At 40.6% G+C, this 25,510-nt stretch overlaps 1 protein-coding gene and 2 pseudogenes across 1 annotated transcript; all 3 read left to right on the forward strand.

Moving 5' to 3' along the window:
- The first annotated feature begins 20,639 nt into the window (after positions 1-20,639).
- LOC149179732 (CLP protease regulatory subunit CLPX1, mitochondrial pseudogene) lies at positions 20,640-21,080 on the forward strand (annotated as a pseudogene).
- A 31-nt stretch (positions 21,081-21,111) lies between these two features.
- LOC149179733 (uncharacterized) lies at positions 21,112-21,543 on the forward strand. The gene has a single exon (XM_089413634.1). The coding sequence runs from the start codon at positions 21,112-21,114 to the stop codon at positions 21,541-21,543; it is 432 nt and encodes a 143-aa protein (XP_089269760.1).
- A 30-nt stretch (positions 21,544-21,573) lies between these two features.
- LOC149179734 (histone-binding protein MSI1 pseudogene) lies at positions 21,574-22,228 on the forward strand (annotated as a pseudogene).
- Positions 22,229-25,510: the final 3,282 nt, after the last annotated feature.

The following is a 25,510-nucleotide window of genomic DNA, read 5'->3' on the forward strand; positions in this document are numbered from 1 at the left end:
CGTGGAAGCTAATATGAATGGCGTGGAAGCTAATATGGATGGCGTGGAAGCTAAGATAGATGGCATGGAAGCTAAGATGAATAGCATAGATGTAGAATTTTCTCTACAAATCAGCTAGCTCATTGATATCATGTAGAAATTTCACCTACAGATCAAACTGATATATGCAATGTACTAAAGCATAATACTAGATCTACATGTACCATAAACTTTGTGGAAGCTTAATAGAACATGAGCAACATCAAGAATGAACACATAGAATTGATAAGAAGGAATCAATCACACATAACATAGAATATATCACTGGGGAAAGCACCAACATAAAACCCCAACACTGTATTATCAATCGAGTGGAAATCCTCAACAACATACAAAAAGAATCAACTCAAAAGTTATCCTGTTGTCTCTGTACTTTGATGATGAAGCTCACGGACTACCTAGCCCTGTATATAAATGTTGCACCTCAAGTCCAAGCTCCTATTTCCTTGCGCATTTTTTATTGGGGTCCAATTACAAAACACATGTAAATTGGCCTGATCATACCTGCTGTCAACCTCAGGTCCAACTACGCAATACTTGAGGACTCTAGTTCCTCCTACATGCAAGGAATACTTACTAGAAATATCCTAGCAACTGATAGTACTCTGTCCCATCATCTGATCTCAACTGGGTCTCTGTCTGAACTGACATGCATCAGTTATCCATGAGTGAATACATAGTTATCTAAAAATAATAGTTGTCACATGCTTGCAAGCATCAACAAACTGTATCTCATTAATTTAACAACTTGCTAAATTAATCTAACTGAACTTGACTAAGTTGAACTAAGTCAACTGATCCTCTCAATATAGAACTCATCCTTAATTCCTTAATCAGTGGAGCAAATCAAGGACACATTCCCCAATTAGTGGATAAATTTGTATGTTCTCACAAAGACTTCAAGTTTGCTTTTCCTTAACTAATTAACTCATGGAGAATTAATTAATTAATATTCCAAACTGCTGGTAAGACCAAATTCGAATTTACTTCCTATAGATAGACTAGGGATTGCTATAAATAGGAAGGGACCCAGAAATACTATTTTTAGAAGATGCTATTTTTAGCAATTTCACTTCTCACCCAAGGTGGCCAAAATGCTCATTGGCCAAATTGCTATTTTTAGAAGTGCTATTTTTAGCAGTTTTATTTTTAGCACTCCCTAAATTTAGCATTTCTTGTTGCACACTTTTCAACACTCCCTCTCAACAAGAAATGCTTCCTCTCGAACCTGATCCTGTAACTCTAGAATGTTCTGCATGCAACACATCTACCAAGTGTGGTTGCTCCAGTAACACTCGGAACAAAAAAAACTCCCAACTAACCACTATGTTGGGCTAGAAACATACTCTGATGTTGAAGCTCTACCTGCTGCTGACAAGTACTCCCTCTCTGACCTCTGCGCTACTGCAACATCTCCATGCATCTCGTACCGTTGCACTCTTCTCTGTGCTACCCTACACTGTGCAACACACTTGTGCCTCTCACATTGTTGTAGCCTACAAGCTCTACATTGTCCTAGGATTCCTTGTATTGTAGCTCTCTCTAGTGCTCCAACTACATCTATCTCTACCCAATTAGTCAGTTCATGCTACTCCACATTGGGGCTCTTGTAGCAAAGTTGAATCAAAGACGTTAGGTACCTCAAGGATCCTGCCCCTCCTCCTTGGGACGATCACTCTACATTGCCCCACCTCCTACCTAGAGGTATGGCTGCATGTGATCCCTTAGCCCACCTGGCTCAAAGTTTCCCCCTACTGGAGGTCTCTGCATGAGTAGATGTCTCTACTTGATCTCCACTCAGCTTCCCCTGTTGTGGCTGCTCCACAACCTCCTGAAGTTGCTGCACCAATCGTGGCTCCTCCATAATCGTCTAAGACTTCTTCTGGCGCTGCATGTTGAGAGGTAACATACCCTCCCTCTCAACCACCAAGTCTCCATCAGTTGCCTTGTTGCTCAAGGCTTTGCATGCATCTTGAACCTCAAGAGCATACAGGTTCTTGACCCGTGAACCAATCTGCTTCACCTGTCTAGTGATGATGTGTCTAAGGAAAACCTTTCCCTTACTGAAGACTACATCATAGCCTCTGTCTTCCAGCATCACGATCGACACCAAGTTTCTCTTCAATCCTGGTACATACTTGACATCGGTCAAGGTAAGGAAAGCTCCATGCTCCCTCTGAAAAATAACTATGCCTACACCTAAGACACCATACTTCTCATCATTACCCATCACTATGAGTATCTGGAGATCTTTCTCCTCTAAAGTACTGAACAAACTCTTGTCACCGATCATGTGGAAAGAAGCTCCACTGTCAAGAAACCAAACACTTCCCACCATGGATGAAACCATGCATGCGAAGAGTGTGAAATCCAACTCAAACTGTGAAGCAAGTTCCTCACCTTCAAATCCTTCCCCGAATCCCTTCTTGGATTTCCTCTGTGGACAATTTGCAGCATAATGGCCCACCTCATGACAACGAAAGCATCGCACTTTCGATTTTTCAACCTTCTTCCCACCATTGGGAGAACTAGATTCAGAAAGAGAAACTTTCTCCTTCCCCTTCTTTGCATTACTCGCTAAGTCACAGCTCTCCTCATCCTCCATGGATGAAGAACCGTCTTTGGTGCTCCATCTGATCTCCTCCTGCATCAAATCTGACCATAGTCGTTCCCAATCTTATAGCTTCTCCCTTCCATTAACCAAGTTCTGGTAGCTATGCCAGCTCTTAGGAAGGCCAAGGAGTGCTAGACTCACCATATCATTATCAGCTATCACGACCCCTACCCTTGCAAGCTCATCCCTGCATATGATGATCTTGGTCAGATACATAGAAATCGTCTCATCCTTTTCACATTTGATCTTTTGAAGTTTGTCCTTCAGTGCCAGCTTCCTCTGATCACTACTATTCTGATATAAATCTTTCAATGTTTTCCATATTGCAAATGGAGTCTCCTTCCCATGGAGGCTCGAGACAATGTGATCTCGCACTCCCTCCAAGAGAATTCTCCTTGCTCTAGCCATGCACTTCTTCCATTCCACTAGTTGAGTAGCATCAGTAGGCTTAGGGACTTCTTGATCAATGAAGTCCTTAAGTCCGTTATCTTCCAATATTGCCTCCATGTGATCCTTCCAAGCTATATAGTTTGAGCTACCATCAAGGGCATACTCAAGCCTCAAACCATAGAATGCCATTGATGAAACCTAAAAAGTGATAAGAACTCAATATCTATATCTAGAAACCACAAACTTCTTCCTTCTTGTATAATGTTCTTCCTTGATCACCTGTGCTCCGTACCATGTAGAATTTTCTCTACAAATCAGCTAGCTCACTGATATCATGTAGAAATTTCACCTGCAGATCAAACTGATATATGCAATGTACTAAAGCATAATACTAGATCTGCATCTACCATAAACTTTGTGGAAGCTTAATTGAACATGAGCAACATCAAGCATGAACACATATAACTGATAAGAAGGAATCAATCACACATAACACAGAATATATCATTGGGGAAAGCACTAGCATAAAACCCCAACACTGTATTATCAATCAATTGGAAATCCTCAACAAAATACAAAAAGAATCAGCTCAAAAGCTATCCTGCTATCTTTGTACTTTGATGATGAAGCTCATGGACTACCTAGCCCTGTATATAAAGGTTGCACCTCAAGTCCAAGCTCCTATTTCCTTGCGTAGTTTTGATTGGGGTCCAATTACAAAACACATGTAAATTGGCTTGATCATACCTGTTGTCAACCTCAGGTCCAACTACGCAATACTTACTAGAAATATCCTAGAAACTGACAGTACTCTGTCCCTCCATCTGATCTCAACTGTGTCTCTGTCTGAACTGCCATGCATCAATTATCCATGAGTGAATACACAGTTATCTGAAAATAATAGTTGTCACATGCATGCAAGCATCAACAAACTGTATATCATTAATTTAACAACTTGTTAAATTAATCTAACTGAACTTGACTAAGTTAAACTAAGTCAACTGATCCTCTCAATACATAACTCATCCTTAATTCCTCAATCAGTAGAGCAAATCAAGGACATGTTCCCCAATTAGTGGAGAAATAATTGCATGTTCTCACAAAGACTTCAAGTTTGCTTTTCCTTAACTAATTAACTCATGGAGAATTAATTAATTAATATTCCAAACTACTGGTAAGACCAAATTCGAATTTACTTCCTATAGATAGACTAGGGACTGCTATAAATAGGAAGGGACCAAAAAATGCTATTTTTAGAAGATGTTATTTTTAGCAGTTTCACCTCTCACCCAAGGTGGCCAAAATGCTCATTGGCCAAACTGCTATTTTTAGAAGTGCTATTTTTAGCAGTTCTATTTTTAGCACTTCCTAAATTTAGCATTTCTTGTTGCACACTTTTCAACAATAGACACTAAGATGAATGGCATGGACACTGAGATGAATGGCATGGATGCTAAGATGGAAGAATTGAAGATAAATTTGAATAAGTTGCTACAAGAAATGGTTACTAATGGTGAAAGGGTAGTAAAGAAAACTCATGATGACAACAAAAGAAATGTTAATCATGATTTCATAGACTCTAATGTTGGATTGAAGACCCACCATGTTCTAAAAATCGATATGAGGAAGTTTGATGGCAAGGATCCCGGAACATGGATACTATAGATGGAGCAATTTTTCGATCTCCATAATGTGCAAAATATACAAAAGCTATGTATGGAAACTTTATATTTGGAACCAAATCAGTTTGTATGGTATCGATGGCTTTGCTCTCGTAAATAAATTTTCACTTGGGAAATTTTTACGGAAGAAATGATAGCACATTATGAGGATGCAAAAAGCAACACCTTTTTTAGCCAATCGATAAATCTCAAACAAAAGGGTTCAATGATGGAGCACATTGAGGACTTCCAAAAATTGAACATAAGGGTAAAAGATATTCCAGAGGAGCATAGGAATTATGTGTTCATAGGGACTTTAAAGGATAATAACCAACATGAGGTTTTCCTTTTGGAACCTGATTCATTGGAGAAGGCATTCAGGTTAGCAAGAAAAATGGAAAGCAAATTTATGGCAACCAAGAAGCCTACCACTCACAACTATAAATATGGAAGTGTTTTTGCCCCTAGCCTTCCACAACCTACAAGGTTGACACCACAGCAATTGGAAGAAAAAAGAGCAAAAGGGCTTTGTTACAGTTGTGATAGCAAATACACTAAAGGTCATGCTGAGAAGAAATTATTCTTCATAGATTGTGAAGAGGAGGAAGAAAAGGAACAAGAAATGTCAAAAGAAGAGGATATACTCCAGGAACAAACCCTAGATAAAGATGAAATGAATCCGACCATATCTTGTAATGCATTGGCTCGAATTATGATGCAGGAGCATCTAGGCCTAGCCAACAATGTGATGGTGTGGTCACATGTTGTGGCTAACGAGATTTTGGAAGAAGAATTGGTTACTTAATTTCTATAAATTGCAAAGTACGTAAGTAGTTATATTGTTGCCAATATTAAGGAAAAGAGAGAATAGGTGGCAAGTTGATCCTCCCTGCGTGGAGATCAAGCCAAGTAGTTTAGTTTGTTCAGATTAGGATAGGATTTGATTTCTAAATGTATAGTCTAACCCTTCAATTGTGGAGGAGATGGTTAGCTTAGATATATTGTATTTCCTTTCTTTTCTAAAAGGACAAAGCGAAAGGATTCGAGAGGATTCATGATGGAATTGTAAGCCTACGGGCATATTAGAGGAACCAGAGGCTCTAATTAGAAGAATCAGGCCAAAGAGTGACAAAGAGCCTCAAATATGTAATTATGTGTTTATATATTTATTTATAGAGAGGAGAGTGAGACAGAGGAACTGTGTATTGTGCATTTTCGAGTTCTGTTATATTTATTTGCGTAGATGGCTAAAATTCCATCTGTAGACATGTTGATCGACCATTGATCACTGTAGGATTGATGGTGATCCATTGAGTAAATGAATGATTGTTATGTATATGGATTGTGCGTGTTTAACTGAGTATGACAGGGGAACGTGTTTTAACACAGAATCCATCAAATGCGAATGAAACCAAGTTAATGAGGAATTGATCGAAGTATGCACAGGAGCCGTCAGATCTCATAGATCGACGGTTAGCATTGGTGATCTGTGGTGTAGGCGCAAGCACTAAGAGTCGTTGGATCTGGATAATCAATGGACTAGATCAAATTGCGGAGAATAGGCCAAGTGATATCGCATCGGAGGAGAGCTGTGTTATCGGAACTGGTCGAGGAGACTTAGCGATGGCGATCATGCGATAGAACGTCAACGGCCAGATTAGAAACAGATCGATGGTCATCACATGGCATAGACACGAGGGCGTTCAGTAGCAAAAGCAGTCTTCATAAGGTGGTAAATGGATTATTGGGCGACCTCAAAACCATAAGTGGTATTCCCAAAGACGGACCCGATGACGTTATGAGCCGAGAATTAATCTAGTTGAAATTTGGAGGTGATCGGACCGTCCGTTAAAAGATTGATTGGATGGATATCAGGTACGAACAAGCACGAAGGTTAATTTGGATTTCGGACCCGATGGGGTTTTATACAGCGGGGTTAAATCCTCGTTGAGTTCTAGCAATCAGGACCGTCTGTCAGTTGACTGATCGAACGACGATCACGCTTGAATGTGTGCATGGTTTAACAGTTCGAGCGGACCCAATAGTTTATGGAATGGAGTTGATTCCTTTTGAGGTCTGGTTTTGTGCGTTCGAGTGGGACCGGTGCCCGTTGGTTGAGTTTCATTCTATTCCGTTGTTTGTTGATTGGTTGGGTTCTTTGTGAAATCTGCCAATGAGAACACTTCTGATAGAAGTTGTGGCCATAAACCACGTATATTGATAGGTGTTTGTTATATGGAGGGGTTTATCGCTCGAGTGTGATTTTTATCCCCATCATTTGGTATCAGAGTAAGGATGCCTTGCTTGTAAATATTATGACTAAAAAGGTATGAAAGTTCACAGAATGTTGGATAAATGCAGAGTTTGGCACTGGACTACAGCAGTAAGACTGCAAGAAGAACTCTTAGAAGTTCTTAGAGATTGTAGCATAACCTCATTCCAGCTGAGGCTTGGAATAGACAGGGACAGAGGAGTCCTTAAGAGTAGTGAGTGTAGCAACTAGAGAGAGAGCAAGATTGCTTAGTGCAAGTTCTAAGGAAAGAGGACTTGGAGACCAGGCAGAGGAGAAGCTTGGTGAGAAGATCAACTTAGAAGGAAGTTGATTGGGTGCAAGTGTAAGAACTCACATATAAGAGAAGATGGCTACGGAAAGTCATATGGAAGGTTCAGAAGAAGGCTACAAGATGAAGGAGAAGGGTGCTCAAACAATCTATAGGAAATGGATGAGTCAAGTAGAAATTGACAAGGAAATAGCTGAGATAAGAGAAGAACTCGATGCGTTAGTAATGCTGCTAGAGGAGAACCAAAGACTAGGTTGGGTCTTGAAGAAGAAGCCAGTGAAGTGGCCTAAGTTGCAAAGAAGGATACAACAAAGACAGGTAAAGTGGTTGATGGAAAACCTCAGAGAAGCAGAAGAAGAAATGGAAGTTTCCATTTGTAGACCAGAACAGGGGGAAATTCTAGGTGAAGAGGATAATGAGAGGTCATCTGAAGATCTCATGAACTATTGGAATAGTTCAGAACAATTAGAAGATATGTTGACAAGGGAAGCAGATGAGGCAATGAAGCCTTGCGATTTTAATTCTCATAGTTTGTGTATGTTTGCAGGATATGCAGAGGATTATGGACAGTCTTGTGAAATTGTCACAAACAGGAATGACTCTCTTGAGGTGAAGTATGATGGAGAATGCCTTCTATAGGAAGAAGATGCTGATTTATTGCAGGAGAAAGAACTCATAGATGAAATTCTGTTTGTTGTAAGACAGTCAGATGAAGTTGATATGGACCAGAAACCTAATGAAAATGCCATAGTGATATTCCAAGAAGGTAATCAAATGAATTTGTCTGATGAAATTGATGAAATAACTTTGCAATATGATAGTGCAAAAAACAGGATAACTCAGGAGGATTTCCAGGAAAAGAATGAAGTTGAGAATGAAAGTTGTGATGAACTACTGGAAAGATTTCACATGGAAATAGAGTTCTTGGAAATATTACTCAAGGAGCTTGAAGGAGAAACGAAGCTTTCAGAACTTGATAAAGAAGAGATTATGGTTACCATGCATGATAAGGATGAATTGTCTCAAACATTTATAGAGTTAAGTAAATGTTTACACTCTTCAGTTAATGATGTGATTGTAGGTACGGAGGATAGAATTAATAAGTATGATGCTAAAATCAGAGAAATTGAGCAGATATTATTTGAAGGTGACATGGAAGATCCAGAGCAACAAGAAAGTTATATCCTTAGAGACATGAAGGAAACAAAAGTATTAATCTAGCAGGATAAAGATGGAAGAAACCAGCAATTTAAAAGAGATGATCAACAACATGAGAGTGAATTTGAGGAAGGCATTAGATTGCAGGGGTATAGCAACTGGCAGCAGAATGAAGAATAAGAGATTAGTCTGGCAGTAATGAGAGCAGAAGTAAATATAATAACGGAGGGACTACAAAGAAAGACAAGTGAAGACCGAAGATACAGATGGAGAACGAAGAAACGGGTCAAGTGGAAGCTATTGCAACAGAGGTGTAATGGCAAGCTGATAAACGAGTTCAAGGAACTTGAACAAATTCATATTGATTTGTTAGAGAAGGAGAGACTTAAAGAAATGAAGTCGCAACAAGAAGGATCTGCTGAAATCTAGAAGATCTATGATGGAAGATTGGTGCTTAAAGCATCAAAAGAGGATGAAAGGTATTTTATTTTTAAAACTGATGATTGTTGTGTGTTTACAGGTCATTTAAGCTTCGAGAAAAACAAGCAATTATTGGAAACTGTCATATCAGCAAGTGAAAAGATGAATACCCACAGTCATGTGAAGAATAAAGAGAAAGTTACAGTTGGTGAGCTCCAGTATTGCAGCAATAATGCTACAACTCCTGGGACTCCCTTCTTTACTTTTATCAACCCGGTAGTTCGTAACAAACTTGGAAGCGACGGTGCTGTATGCACAAGTACTAGCTCTTGCCGCAGCTGTCACTTGGTCAGCTGGCACAAGTCTGCTAGGGGCTTAAGCCAACTTCTATGAGCTCTGAGAAGAAGCTTTTTAACTGATGGATGAAAGCTAACTTAAAGAAGGCTGATCTACTTGCAGAAAGAAACTGGAAAGCTAAAAGGAAACGTAAATCCTAGCAAACCCTAATTCTACCAGCTAACCCTACTGATGCAAGAAAGAGGATGCAAGCTACTGAAAGAACTGCCATTGACTTCTAGGAAGGTAAATACATGTATCTAAGCTACTTCTACAGTAACATCCGAAAAAAACATCTTTTTGTATTTTTGAATAAGTTTCCAGAGTTATTATGCATATGATCTTACTGTTTTTGGCTGTGCAGAGGTGGATGGGTGAGAAGGAATGCTTGGAGGAGGTCAAGAATGTTCAGAGAGGGCATAAGGGGTCCCTAACACCCTTCCATATAGTTTCACTGAGGTTTGCTATCAAGAAACCTCACTTGTGAGCCTCTAAAGGAAGTCTGTAGGGGTTCTATAGGATGTCTGTGATTTTCTACAGGATGTCTGTGATTTTCTACAGGATGTTCAGAAGTGAGATTTTGGTGGATGGATGGAGAGGAAAAGGTGAAGGAGTGAGTGTGGAGGTAGGGTGAGGGTTTGAGATGGTCTAGGACTTGGTGGATGGAGTTGTGGACAGGTGTAGATGGTTGTATTTGGTTCAAAGAAGACTGAAGCAATGTTACACAAAACTAGGGTTATGGGAGCAAATGGCAACGTGAGGCAAGGATTCTGAGTAGAGGGTGGAGTGGATGGTGCTGATGGAGAATAAGCAGATGAAGGAGTGGTACAGGTGCTCTGCAAGTCGTTTTTCCAATCTGAACCAACAAAGACTTGTAAATTCAAAGACCTAGTTACGTTGACCTAATTTGTACTAGTTGTCAGTAAAGAGAATGAACAGAAGTTTGAACTGCAATGAAACCATGTATTCTAACTCATGCAACTAAGCAAGCAAGAGTCCGAACTTGTAACCAACTTCTACACATGAAAATCAAACACTAGTGATTGCATGGCAAAGCAAAATCAGTGTTTTTGTGGGCAGCAAAGTCACCCTGATCCCAGCTCCTGATCCCACTGAGGGAGAGGTGAAACCAGAGATGTTTGATGGCCCTTTTTTGAAGCTTTTCCCTGTTAACAACCTATCAACTAAATTTGAGCATCAGAAGTCTTTTTAACCATTAACAGTGACCTAGTTAATCAACAAACTTTAATCTACTTAACAGAAATGTTTTTGCAAATGCATAAAGAACAACTAACAATACATAAAGGAGGCCTTAGCACTCGGGTTGGGCCCAACCCCAAGAGCTGCAGGCTCCTATAAAGAACTCAGATCTGGTGCCAAGTAAATCTGCTTCTCATTATTCAAAAATAATCATCATATGAAAGTTGTACAGCAGTAGCTACAAGAAAACAGGCTGAGCAAAATGACAGAACTATAGTGCAAAAATACCAATAGTTCTAAAAGTAAACTATGAAGGTTGAGGCCTTCCTATTTTTACAATACGAGGGGGCTAGCAACCCTCCTAGATTCAAGGGACTCGGTTGTCCCAACTGCTAGTAAACAGTCACTCTTCCCAAAACTACTTGGCTGCCTTTAAAACTTGTTTTGGTGGCCTGTGGAGCTCGGAGTTGAGGGTGGAGATTTCAAGGAAGGCCATTTAATGCAAGAGACAACCTCCCTACGAATCCTCACCTCAAGCTTGGCTGTCAGTTGACCCATGATTGCTTGGTTTTGCTCCAAAATTTGTCCAAAAATCCTGAAATAACCACGTATTAGCCTCCTAGGTAGAGTGACCACCCTTATTCGTTCAAATAACACAAACATACTAAAAAACATGCATAATATATGAAAAATGGAGGATTGAACAAGGACAATTAGGCAAAATGAGCCCAATAAGTTACCCAATTTGGGGGCTCATCATCACCCCCCTGCTAAATCGGTTGCTCATCCTCTGAGCAACTAGTCCAGCTCATCATCCTTGATGGCTTTGACCACCTCCCTCACGTCCCAGGCCTCTGCTGTGATATCCTCTTCCCGGTCATGGAATCCTGCCTTCCTTTCCACTTCCTCCCATTGTCTACCTTCCTCCTCTTCCTTCACTCCTTCTAGCAATCCCAGAAGTAAAGGAGGACTAAATTTCAAGCCAATCCAATTGGCCTGCAAGTTCTGCATCAACTATTTGTAGAGAGGTACCCTTGCCAAGGCCTCCCTCATCCTAGTGGGAGAGTGGTATTCCATTATCTTCAAGCTGTGAGGCAGTGTGTTCCACCACCTTGTGCAGGCATGCATACAGTTTTCTCCCAACCGTCTCTCCATGTCCTCAAAATGGGCAATGGCTTGAGCCTGTTTGCTCAATGTATTTCAGTAGATCCTGAGGACTGTTGGCCAAATGCTGGTGGGCGCTTATCACTGCTGATGGGTCATCTGGCTCTGCTTTGATCATGAGAGGCTCACTGAGCTCTCTACCTATGATACTGCAGACCTCTGCTGCTCTCTTCTCCTCATGGCTCATCCAAGAGGCCATGGCCATAAGCTGTACATATCCTATCACCGTGTTAGGATCCCATGCGTTCATGTCCGGAAGGGCAAAGTTGTGCAGGTAGAACTCTGATAATTTGGCCCTATCCTCAGATGAACCACTGCCACATAGAGCTGCAAACTGATGATAATTTTGGAATGGGGTGATGCCCCTTTGAGCCAAGGTATTGATCTGAAACTGTAACCACTGATCCTTGAGGTATAAGGCATAGGATTTTGCAGGCTACCTACACTGCAGAGCTTCCATTGCCCAGCTGGCCATGTAGGCTAGTTGGGCCTCCTTTTCTTGTATCTGCTGTTTCAGAGATTGTGTCTCCAATTCTTTTTCCCGTAGCTGCCGATTCAATATCTCAATTTCTGTCTGCACCCCTTCTTTTCTCTGTTGTTCATAAGGGGTATCTGTGGCTGTTGTGGGCCCCTCCTATTGGGGTTTCTCTCCCAAGATATGAGGCCTGTCTTCCTCCCCTTGCCCCTGTGACTGTAGTTGTCATTTGAGCAGCTCATTTTCTTCCTGTAGCCTGACCCATTGGCTGCTCTCCACATGTCGTACCATAGCCAATTCTCTTCTGGCCTCCTTGAGCTGCTCCTCCAGAGGACCTATATCTGCCACTCCCTTGGACTTAGCGATTTTCATCCAAGTGTGGGTCCTCACTCTCTCTTCCTCTAGTGCAAGGAAAAGTGGCACTGTGAATTTCTGAGGAATGATCTTTCCGGCCTCCAAGAAGTTATAGTAGGAGCCCAAGCTAGGCTGGGGGCTAGGTTCCATAATGTGTTCTACCTTTTCTTCCCTTTGAGGTGATTTAGCTGCCTCACCCTCCATTGCTTCGGTCTCCTTTAGTCTAGCCAGTGTTTCTTGTAGAATAGTCTCAGCATCCTATAGAGAGGCCTTTGTGTCCAACATTTTCATTCTCTCCCTCCAGGTGGATGTCTTCGGGCTTCCCCATTCATAAGTGATGGCTTCCTTGGAGGGGGACCTCTCCTTTGGTGTGGTAGGGGTGTCTAAAATGGTGGTTGGTTCTTTGGACGGTGGCTGGGGTCTGCCAGTTTTAATCCTCACGCTCCTTCTGACCTTAAAATATAGTGGAAGCTCCCTCTTTCGCTTCTCCTTCTGCTTGGGAGATGTGCTTAGGGCGTCCAGCACAGCTGCTACCTCCCTAGCTAAAATCTCAGGCGATTTCTCCTTCTACTACCCTTTTCTCAGACTTCCTGTAGAAAGTCCTGTAGTGACCCTTTTCTGGCTTCCTGTAGAAACAGTCTGCCGGCTTCCTGTAGAACCGGTTTTTACTGATTTGGCTTGCTTGGTTGGGGGTGCCTTCTCTTTGACTTGTGCTGTGGTTGCCTTGGGTGTGCCCTTACTTGTTTGGACTTTTTCAGTCCTCTCTTCTCGGGTTTGCAACCGTTTCTCCCTTGGATTTTGTGTTTTTACTCCACCCACAGCTTTGGCCTCAGCAGCTTGTCCTTTTTCTTGCTTTTCCTCTTAATTTTCCTGTTGCTTTACTTGTGGCTTTTCCTGTGGTGGTCTGCCCTGGGTTTTCTTACCCTTAGCTTCCTTACCCTTAGTTTTCCTCTCTGCCTCAATCTGCTTCTTTTCCTCACTGCTGGATGAAGTAAGTTCTTCGACCAGAGTCCGAATATCATCATCCTTGGACATATTACGGAAAATATCCCAGGAGATAGGGACAGTATAAGTATGGAGGGCATCTTCTACTAGGAGCTTGATAAGCCCATGATGAGCTAGCTGGTCTGGTGTCCCCTCCTTCAGTTTTGTGCCACACTCAATCAATGACTGTAGGAGGAAGTATGGGATGCTCAATTTTTGTTTTGAGGGAAAATACATCTTATGCCTGAGCTCAATTAACAAGCGGAAGTGATAACCATACACAATACTGAATCGCCCCTCACAGGTAATATATTTCATAATCTGAAGGCTGACCTCGCTCCAAAATGGCTGAAGGCTGGCTCTCCGGACCCCATTCTTATCCTCTGAAAACTGTTCTTCTGGTAGGAAGAATTCCTTTTTGGCCTTCTGGCCCAATTTCCTTTCCTCTTTATCCCAGGGTATCCCCAATGGCAAATCAGTGACCCGACTAATGAGTTGTGGGGTGAGTTTCAAGGTCAATCCTCTGAAATTTACAGTGGCCAGTGTTTTTGATTTGGGCTGCAGGGACCTTAGGAACTCCTCTGTTATTTCATCATCGTGACCTTGAATTCTGTCACAGAAGGTCATCCAGTTGGCACGGGTAAACAGTTCTACCACCTTGGGAGTTTCCCTCAATTTTCTGGAATCTGAGGGTTCCTTTCTGATAAACCCTCCTGGCATGATGAAAACACTCTATTTTTGGCTTGAGCTCTGGTTAGAATGGAAATTTTGATATGGTTTCCTCCTTTGATTCTCAGGACAGGGTTTCTCAGCTGTTTGTATCTCCCCTTTCACCAATTTCCTGGTTATACTACTGCTGCTGCCCAAAACTCGACTTGTCAAAAGGAAATTAGGCTCTCACAGACAGGGTGCAGAGCTTGTTTTTCTATTCCATCCACATAACAGTCACAATTTTTTTTTTATATGTGCACAGGTGAGCCTTACAGCGGTTTATCGTTCATGGAGAGAATTGGTTAACAGGAACCGTGGAGGAAAATGTGATGCAGCATCATTTGAAAGAAATTCTGTGTATCATATAAGCAAACCACTATTCTTGACCCACAGGTAGACTGGTTTTAATTTTTCCCACTTCAAACAAGCTAATTCACCACCTTTCGAAATATCAAGCATGGGAATGGCGTGTTCGAGCCTACCTCTCTTCGAAATTTCCAATTCCGACGCAGAAGATATGGTTTCTTTGCTCCGGGAGGGTATGCTGTGCTTCCTATAGAGCTCCTTCCTGTGGAGAGATTTCCCGGCTTCTGGAGGATGTCACGGTGCTGTTGATCAAGCCTGGGACGCAGGAAGATTTGAACCAGGCCGAGAAACTCGGGCTAACGAACTGCAGAGGAGGAGGACGCTCACGTTGCTGAAAACCGGTTGTAGGCATAAATGACAGTGGTTAATGTGAGTGCTCTAGCTGAATGATTTTGAAATACGGCGTAATTCATGGCGCGGGGGGTGAGGTGTCCAGGCCGAGCCGTTAGACAACGTCATGGCCATCATTCCCCGACGTGTCTCTGATCGCCTGTTATCACTCAAGAAAAAATAGTTTAAATTCTGAACATCAATTTTTTAAATTTGTCAAAGGGTTGGTGTCAGTTTTGGGCCTAGTCTTTTCATCTTGTTTTAGAGTCTTGTTAAGAGACTTGCTAGTGTGTCAAATGGGGTCAATTCTCTGTTTTAGTCCATCAATGGTCTCACACCACACCTAAGCTCCATATGTCAATTCTATTTCAAAGTTCACAGCGCAGAAACCTCCGTCTAGGTGATTTCGTAGCGCAAAACACCGATTTTGCACTAACTGCGCTATGAAATCGGGAATTCGTGCTGATCCATAGCAAATCTCACCCCAGCTGTCATATTTTCTGCAAGAAGTTTACGGGGATAGCATGTGCAAGGTCTTACATGTCGGTCTTGACGCGTGTTCTGTAACCTTCAAATTTGATTCTTGCCTGTACCATTCAAATCAGGACTTCCATCCAAAACCAAATCTGAAAATTCTCTATTAAGACCGAAACTTCTAATTCTGGTTTCGATTTGTGATCAATCTGGCAGTATCACTTTTGAGAAGAACGGGCTCTTGCCACCTTCCTTTGTTTCTAATTTGCAAAATGTCTTGAAGAACAGAAAGATAGAAAAACCCCCAGAAGAAGATAATTCCAAATCCGAAGGAAGTAAATGAGGTAAAGGTGCTTCAGCTTGAAATGGATGCAGGCGTTGCTGTAAGTTTTTGATCATGCAATTGGTGTCAATGTTCCAAGATCATGCTTTCTCCCAGTGAAGGAAACTTTAGATTTACTACTTGTGTAGTCTATTTTGTATAAACTACTCATGGTCGCTGATTTCAATGTTAAAGATGTTCAACAGGCATTACTTAAAATGCTAGAAGGAACAGTTGTACATGTTCCAGAAAAGGGAGCTCGCAAACATCCTCGTGGCGATCATATTCAGATCGATACAAAGGATATTCCCTTTATATGTGGCAGGGTTTTTGTGGATCTAGAGAAAACGATTTCTGAGAGACGGCAAGATTCTTCTATTGGATTTGGAACGCCTATACGAGCTAATATGAGGACTGGTGGCCTGACAAATGCTGCGGTGACAACATCCTTGCTAGAGTCGGTTGAGAGTAGTGATCTTATTGCATATGGTTTAATACCAGAGTTCACTAGACGATTTCCTGTTCTTGTTAGCCTCTCAACGTTGACTGAAGACCAACTTGTTCAGGTGCTCATAGAGCCTAAAACTGTACTTAAAACTCTCAGAATGTGAATCGCACGGATCCCTTCTTGGTCGTTTGCAGATGCTTCAGCGTCGTTACCATCCTCAGCGCGCTCCTCTGCGTTGTTATAAACGTGCTCTCAGCCATTCATTCAAAAATGGTGAAGATGTCTTTGATGGCATCCTCCGGGGTTATACAGTGCTTATTGCATTATCTGTGATGATCGCAGAGACTGAATGGAAGTGGATTCAGAAGTTTTGGCGAATTCTGGAGTATTGGGTGGAAAGAGGAATGCTTCAAATATTTGTTGCTGTCATGACAAGAGCTCTGTCTGAAGGAACAGTGAGTAAAAAATATATCATTCTTTTGCGTGAGATTGCAAGCTACATGTTGCTTGCATGTGGTGTCATATACGTCATTGTGGGATTACTCTGTTGCGGCTGGCTAAAGCGCTCTCGTTTGAGCAAATCATTTTCAACAAAAGTCAAAACGAACACCAGATTGCAGCACTGAAGCTGTCAAATGACTGGTCAGTGTTAATGGATGATAAAAAAAAAACAATTCAGCAGAAAATCATAGTGGGTACCCGTACTTCAGAGGATGAGCCAAATTATTTGATGATAGTAGAAGTCCAGATTCCCATGCAAAACTCTGAAAATGACATCATTGAAGGTTTTTCAATCCACCGAAGCCAAGGTACAAATAATCCAGAAGATTAATCATGCCACAGAATTCATTTGTCATTGCAACGAAGACAGTGAGCCCAGATGTTTATGTGTTTGATTACAGTAAGCATCCATCAAAGGCTCCTCAAGAAAGGATTTGCAATCCTGAACCGATATTGAAAGGTCATTCTAATGAAGGATATGGTTTGTCATGGAGTCCTCTCAAAGAAGGTCACCTACTAAGTGGTTCAAACGATGCACAAATATGCTTGTGGGATATAAATGTTGCATTTGGAAAGAAAGTGCTTGAGGCCAATCAAATATTTAAGGTCCATGAGGGAGCAGTTGGGGATGTTTCATGGCATTTGAAGCACGAATATCTTTTTGGCTCTGTTGGAGATGATTGTCATTTGCTCATATGGGACATGCGTACACCTGCACCTAACAAGCCTCAACAATCAGTTGTAGCTCATCAGAGTGAGGTTAACTCTTTGGCCTTTAATCCGTTCAATGAGTGGTTGTTGAGAAAATAAAGCTCAAGACAGTCAGAGTTTAGCATTGAAACTGTGATTTTTGGGAACAACTCAGCAGTTTCGTAGCGCGCTACGAAACTGCTGAAGCTGCATAATTAACGATCAGTGAACCAAATTTTGAAGACTTTCCTATCAGCATTAAAAAAGTTTTTGTTTCAGCACACATGCACATGGGAAAAGCTTACAACACATGAAGGACGTGGCACTCATTACTAATTCAAGAAAATCAACATGGCTAATTACTTTCGAATATCTTTGAGGAAAACAAAGGCATAAAAACAGGGACAGTTTCCTGTTTCTCAGCAGAGGTAAAGGGATACGACATTAAGGACCAGTAAGAAGCTTCGAGCATCCATCACAGCTAAACTAAAAAAGACCAATTGTCAGAGAATGAGCCTGTTTTCTCCTTTTTCTCGTAGGAGCACCATCTTGATTGTAATAAATGATATATTCAGCATGATGTCGAATTAGAATCCTAATTGTTTTAGGTTTCTAGAGCTGTCAATTTGTAGTCTGCTGTATTTATTAGTTAGTTTCAAATGTTAGTAGGTGTCATCATAGGTAGAATTGGAGTTCCCCTCACGCTGGAGGAGGAACCTCAGTTAGGTAGAAGAGCTCTATATATAGCTGAAACAGCAATGTAATCAGGTTTGGAAATTTTTATGGAAAAACTTGTATTTGGCATATGTAAGACTCATTTTCAATAATACATGCTTGATTTTACTTCTCAGGATTCATGAAGGGTTTTTTATGTTCAGAATAGGTGATGTTGTCCTTTTCTTAATTCTTACAGTGGTATGGATGTATAATCACTCAGAATTCACTGAATGTGCTCTGACTTCCTGTATACATGCATAAATTGTGTGGTCCCTTATGATTTTATGTTCTGAATGTTTAAACGCTGAATGCCCTGACTTCCATGTAAGGTTGAGTTCATTGTTATATTGAGGTGTTGTTCACTCCATAAGCCCAATGGATAGTTTTGTTTAATGTGTTTCCACCATTCATATTTTTCACAGTTGTTCTATAAGAGTTAGCCATCTTATCTTTAATCAAAATCATTAATCCATCAAGAGAGAGCCCTCTCAGGTTGAGGAGGCTAAACCTCAGCCTAAAGTCGGTTTGAAATAGTTACTTGAAGTCTTCCTGGTCTGCAGCCTTCCAGGGCCTGATTTTGAGATAACATTTTGGTGCGTCTGCCGGGAGCCTGAAGATTATTCATTCCCGAAATCAAGAGACTGAACTTCTGAAGGTAGCAGGAGCTTAGAAGAATTTTTGAGGCTGCAAATCTACCTTGGTGACTCCATTGTTGAAGAATTCAAAATTCATACATTCATGGTGATTCCACTGGAGTTATGAAGGACCCAAATGCTACCATTCTTATTTCAAGGTATGCATGCATAAATTTTTCAGGAATTCATGGTTTCCCAAATCATTTTCCCAAGGATGCATATTTTCTAAGGAATGGTCCAAAATTCAATGGAGAAGATTTGAGTTTAACTTTGAAGCATATATCAGATTTCTGTGATTTTACTGAGCTTCTTAGAGTTAAACATGAGGATGTTTGCATTATGTTGTTCTATGATTCATTTCAAGGGAAATGTAAACGGTGGATTGAAAGCTTTCCTGCCAAATCCATCAAGTCATTTGAAGACTTTTGGCTTATGTTTTTGGAGGAATGGATAGATAGATCAGATGTGGTGGCAAACTCTCCTTCAATTCAAGGTTTCAAACAATGGAATAATGATCATAGTAATGGAGAAACAAATGAAAATTTTTCTTTGTCCTTGTCCTCGTATCTAAAATCATTTGAGTGTAAGGCAGAGGATAAGATGAAATTTTTGGATGAAGTTGCTGAGGACATTGAGAAAGACATTGAAGGTTTAGAAGGTCAAATTCAGGCATATAGTTTTCATAATCATGATCATTATTTTCAGAAGCTTTCTATGGCAGAACACAAGGAGAGAGTGTTGCTTCCTTTCTCTTTCACGATTGAGGAACTGTACACTGTTGTTGAAAATCAGTTTGCACAACCAGAAAGTTACAAGAATTATCAAGCTAATCATGTATTCTGGGATCCTATAGCAAAATACATGGAAGAGTTTTACTCTCCAGTGTTTTAGTTTTTCTATGAAGATCAGAGGCAATTTCAGTGGCAGTGGTCATCACAATATCATTGTGGCTCTGAACTCCGATGCAGTCAAAAAACTCAAATATCAGATAAGACAAATGATTGGCTACATTGGAAATTTCACATTGATTGAGCTGAAAGAAGTTTGAATTGTTAGGGTAGGTAGGTAGGAAAATGCAAATAAGCTCAAGGTTGACTGAGCATTTTTTCAGTAGATATAGATTTCTTTCTTCTACAGTGATCATCTAAGGTGAAGGCCCAAGAAGCTTAAAGGGGATTCTTGTCTAACAAATTTCTGTTTATCAAGAAAATCTGTGTTTTTCATAAAATGGACAAAGCACTGGACCTGCATGTTCTTAGTGTACCACAGGGGCACACTATCCCAAGTGGAGCCACCTGTTATCACTCAAGAAAAAATAGTTTAAATTCTGAACATCAATTTTTTAAATTTGTCAAAGGGTTGGTGTCAGTTTTGGGCCTAGTCTTTTCATCTTGTTTTAGAGTCTTGCTAGTGTGTCAAATGGGGTCAATTCTCTGTTTTAGTCCATCAATGGTCTCACACCACACCTAAGCTCCATATGTCAATTCTATTTCAAAGTTCACAGCGCAGAAACCTCCGTCTAGGTGATTTCGTAGCGCAAAACACCGATTTTGCACTAACTGCGCTATGAAATCGGGAATTCGTGCTGATCCATAGCAAATCTCACCCCAGCTGTCATATTTTCTGCAAGACGTTTACAGGGATAGCATGTGCAAGGTCTTACATGTCGGTCTTGACGCGTGTTCTGTAACCTTCAAATTTGATTCTTCCCTGTACCATTCAAATTAGGACTTCCATCCAAAACCAAATTTGAAAATTCTCTATTAAGACCAAAACTTCTGATTCTGGTTTCGATTTGTGATCAATCTGGCAGTATCACTTTTGAGAAGAACGGGCTCTTGCCACCTTCCTTTGTTTCTAATTTGCAAAATGTCTTGAAGAACAGAAAGATAGAAAAACCCCCAGAAGAAGATAATTCCAAATCCGAAGGAAGTAAATGCGGTAAAGGTGCTTCAGCTTGAAATGGCTGCAGGCGTTGCTGTAAGTTTTTGATTGTGCAATTGGTGTCAATGTTCCAAGATCATGCTTTCTCCCAGTGAAGGAAACTTCAGATTTACTACTTGTGTAGTCTATTTTGTATAAACTACTCATGGTCGCTGATTTCAATGTTAAAGCTGTTCAACAGGCATTACTTAAAATGCTAGAAGGAACAGTTGTACATGTTCTAGAAAAGGGAGCTCGCAAACATCCTCGTGGCGATCATATTCAGATCGATACAAAGGATATTCCCTTTATATGTGGCAGGGTTTTCGTGGATCTAGAGAAAACGATTTCTGAGAGATGGCAAGATTCTTCTATTGGCTTTGGAACGCCTATACGAGCTAATATGAGGACTGGTGGCCTGACAAATGCTGCGGTGACATCATCCTTGCTAGAGTCGGTTGAGAGTAGTGATCTTATTGCATATGGTTTAATACCAGAGTTCACTGGACGATTTCCTGTTCTTGTTAGCCTCTCAACGTTGACTGAAGACCAACTTGTTCAGGTGCTCATAGAGCCTAAAACTGCACTTAAAACTCTCAGAATGTGAACCGCACAGATCCCTTCTTGGTCGTCTGGAGATGCTTCAGCATCGTTACCATCCTCAACGCGCTCCTCTGCGTTGTTATAAACGTGCTCTCAGCCATTCATTCAAAAATGGTGAAGATGTCTTTGATGGCATCCTCCGGGGTTATACAATGCTTATTGCGTTATTTGTGGTGATCGCAGAGACTGAATGGAAGTGGATTCAGAAGTTTTGGCGAATTCTGGAGTATTGGGTGGAAAGAGGAATGCTTCAAATATTTTTTGCTGTCATGACAAGAGCTCTGTCTGAAGGAACAGTGAGTAAAAAATATATCATTCTTTTGCGTGAGATTGCAAGCTACATGTTGCTTGCATGTGGTGTCATATATGTCATTGTGGGATTACTCTGCTGCGGCTGGCTAAAGCGCTCTCGTTTGAGCAAATCATTTTCAACAAAAGTCAAAACGAACACCAGATTGCAGCACTGAAGCTGTCAAATGACTGGTCAGTGTTAATGGATGATAAAAAAAAAAACAATTCAGCAGAAAATGATAGTGGGTACCCGTACTTCAGAGGACGAGCCAAATTATTTGATGATAGTAGAAGTCCAGATTCCCCTGCAAAACTCTGAAAATGACATCATTGAAGGTTTTTCAATCCACCGAAGCCAAGGTACAAATAATCCAGAAGATTAATCATGCCACAGAATTCATTTGTCATTGCAACGAAGACAGTGAGCCCAGATGTTTATGTGTTTGATTACAGCAAGCATCCATCAAGGGCTCCTCAAGAAAGGATTTGCAATCTTGAACCGATATTGAAAGGTCATTCTAATGAAGGATATGGTTTGTCATGGAGTCCTCTCAAAGAAGGTCACCTACTAAGTGGTTCAAACGATGCACAAATATGCTTGTGGGATATAAATGCTGCATTTGGAAAGAAAGTGCTTGAGGCCAATCAAATATTTAAGGTCCATGAGGGAGCAGTTGGGGATGTTTCATGGCATTTGAAGCACGAATATCTTTTGGCTCTGTTGGAGATGATTGTCATTTCCTCATATGGGACATGCGTACACCTGCACCTAACAAGCCTCAACAATCAGTTGTAGCTCATCAGAGTGAGGTTAACTCTTTGGCCTTTAATCCGTTCAATGAGTGGCTGTTGAGAAAATAAAGCTCAAGACAGTCAGAGTTTAGCATTGAAACTGTGATTTTTGGGAACAACTCAGCAGTTTCGTAGCGCGCTATGAAACTGCTGAAGCTGCATAATTAACGATCAGTGAACCAAATTTTGAAGACTTTCCTATCAGCATTAAAAAAGTTTTTGTTTCAGCACACATGCACATGGGAAAAGCTTACAACACACGAAGGACGTGGCACTCATTACTAATTCAAGAAAATCAACATGGCTAATTACTTCCGAATATCTTTGAGGAAAACAAAGGCATAAAAACAGGGACAGTTTCCTGTTTCTCAGCAGAGGTAAAGGGATACGACATTAAGGACCAGTAAGAAGCTTCGAGCATCCATCACAGCTAAACTAAAAAAGACCAATTGTCAGAGAATGAGCCTGTTTTCTCCTTTTTCTCGTAGGAGCACCATCTTGATTGTAATAAATGATATATTCAGCATGATGTCGAATTAGAATCCTAATTGTTTTAGGTTTCTAGAGCTGTCAATTTGTAGTCTGCTGTATTTATTAGTTAGTTTCAAATGTTAGTAGGTGTCATCATAGGCAGAATTGGAGTTCCCCTCACGCTGGAGGAGGAACCTCAGTTAGGTAGAAGAGCTCTATATATAGCTGAAACAGCAATGTAATCAGGGTTGGAAATTTTTATGGAAAAACTTGTATTTGGCATATGTAAGACTCATTTTCAATAATACATGCTTGATTTTACTTCTCAGGATTCATGAAGGGTTTTTTATGTTCAGAATAGGTGATGTTGTCCTTTTCTTAATTCTTACAGTGGTATGGATGTATAATCACTCAGAATTCACTGAATGTGCTCTGACTTCCTGTATACATGCATAAACTGTGTGGTCCCTTATGAGTTTATGTTCTGAATGTTTAAACGCTGAATGCCCTGACTTCCATGTAAGGTTGAGTTCATTGTTATATTGAGGTGTTGTTCACTCCATAAGCCCAATGGATAGTTTTGTTTAATGTGTTTCCACCATTCATATTTTTCACAGTTGTTCTATAAGAGTTAGCCATCTTATCTTTAATCAAAATCATTAATCCATCAAGAGAGAGCCCTCTCAGGTTGAGGAGGCTAAACCTCAGCCTAAAGTCGGTTTGAAATAGTTACTTGAAGTCTTCCTGGTCTGCAGCCTTCCAGGGCCTGATTTTGAGATAACATTTTGGTGCGTCTGCCGGGAGCCTGAAGATTATTCATTCCCGAAATCAAGAGACTGAACTTCTGAAGGTAGCAGGAGCTCAGAAGAATTTTTGAGGCTGCGAATCTACCTTGGCGACTCCATTGTTGAAGAATTCAAAATTCATACATTCATGGTGATTCCACTGGAGTTATGAAGGACCCAAATGCTACCATTCTTATTTCAAGGTATGCATGCATAAATTTTCCAGGAATTCATGGTTTCCCAAATCATTTTCCCAAGGATGCATATTTTCTAAGGAATGGTCCAAAATTCAATGGAGAAGATTTGAGTTTAACTTTGAAGCATATATCAGATTTCTGTGATTTTACTGAGCTTCTTAGAGTTAAACATGAGGATGTTTGCATTATGTTGTTCTATGATTCATTTCAAGGGAAATGTAAACGGTGGATTGAAAGCTTTCCTGTCAAATCCATCAAGTCATTTGAAGACTTTTGGCTTATGTTTTTGGAGGAATGGATAGATAGATCAGATGTGGTGGCAAACTCTCCTTCAATTCAAGGTTTCAAACAATGGAATAATGATCATAGTAATGGAGAAACAAATGAAAATTTTTCTTTGTCCTTGTCCTCGTATCTAAAATCATTTGAGTGTAAGGCAGAGGATAAGATGAAATTTTTGGATGAAGTTGCTGAGGACATTGAGAAAGACATTGAAGGTTTAGAAGGTCAAATTCAGGCATATAGTTTTCATAATCATGATCATTATTTTCAGAAGCTTTCTATGGCAGAACACAAGGAGAGAGTGTTGCTTCCTTTCTCTTTCACGATTGAGGAACTGTACACTGTTGTTGAAAATCAGTTTGCACAACCAGAAAGTTACAAGAATTATCAAGCTAATCATGTATTCTGGGATCCTATAGCAAAATACATGGAAGAGTTTTACTCTCCAGTGTTTTAGTTTTTCTATGAAGATCAGAGGCAATTTCAGTGGCAGTGGTCATCACAATATCATTGTGGCTCTGAACTCCGATGCAGTCAAAAAACTCAAATATCAGATAAGACAAATGCTTGGCTACATTGGAAATTTCACAATGATTGAGCTGAAAGAAGTTTGAATTGTTAGGGTAGGTAGGTAGGAAAATGCAAATAAGCTCAAGGTTGACTGAGCATTTTTTCAGTAGATATAGATTTCTTTCTTCTACAGTGATCATCTAAGGTGAAGGCCCAAGAAGCTTAAAGGGGATGCTTGTCTAACAAATTTCTATTTATCAAGAAAACCTATGTTTTTCATAAAATGGACAAAGCACTGGACCTGCATGTTCTTAGTGTACCACAGGGGCACACTATCCCAAGTGGAGCCACCTGTTATCACTCAAGAAAAAATAGTTTAAATTCTGAACATCAATTTTTTAAATTTGTCAAAGGGTTGGTGTCAGTTTTGGGCCTAGTCTTTTCATCTTGTTTTAGAGTCTTGTTAAGAGTCTTCCTAGTGTGTCAAATGGGGTCAATTCTCTGTTTTAGTCCATCAATGGTCTCACACCACACCTAAGCTCCATATGTCAATTCTATTTCAAAGTTCACAGCACAGAAACCTCCGTCTAGGTGATTTCGTAGCGCAAAACACCGATTTTGCACTAACTGCGCTATGAAATCGGGAATTCGTGCTGATCCATAGCAAATCTCACCCCAGCTGTCATATTTTTTGCAAGAAGTTTACGGGGATAGCATGTGCAAGGTCTTACATGTCGGTCTTGACGCGTGTTCTGTAACCTTCAAATTTGATTCTTGCCTGTACCATTCAAATCAGGACTTCCATCCAAAACCAAATTTGAAAATTCTCTATTAAGACCGAAACTTCTGATTCTGGTTTCGATTTGTGATCAATTTGGAAGTATCACTTTTGAGAAGAACGGGCTCTTGCCACCTTCCTTTGTTTCTAATTTGCAAAATGTCTTGAAGAACAGAAAGATAGAAAAACCCCCAGAAGAAGATAATTCCAAATCCGAAGGAAGTAAATGCGGTAAAGGTGCTTCAGCTTGAAATGGCTGCAGGCGTTGCTGTAAGTTTTTGATCGTGCAATTGGTGTCAATGTTCCAAGATCATGCTTTCTCCCAGTG

The sequence above is a fragment of the Pinus tabuliformis genome, chromosome 3_2 (assembly GCF_031772625.1).
Source record: "Pinus tabuliformis cultivar Carrire ecotype Pingquan chromosome 3_2, CPIR1, whole genome shotgun sequence".
In the NCBI taxonomy this organism is placed as follows: Eukaryota; Viridiplantae; Streptophyta; class Pinopsida; order Pinales; family Pinaceae; genus Pinus; species Pinus tabuliformis.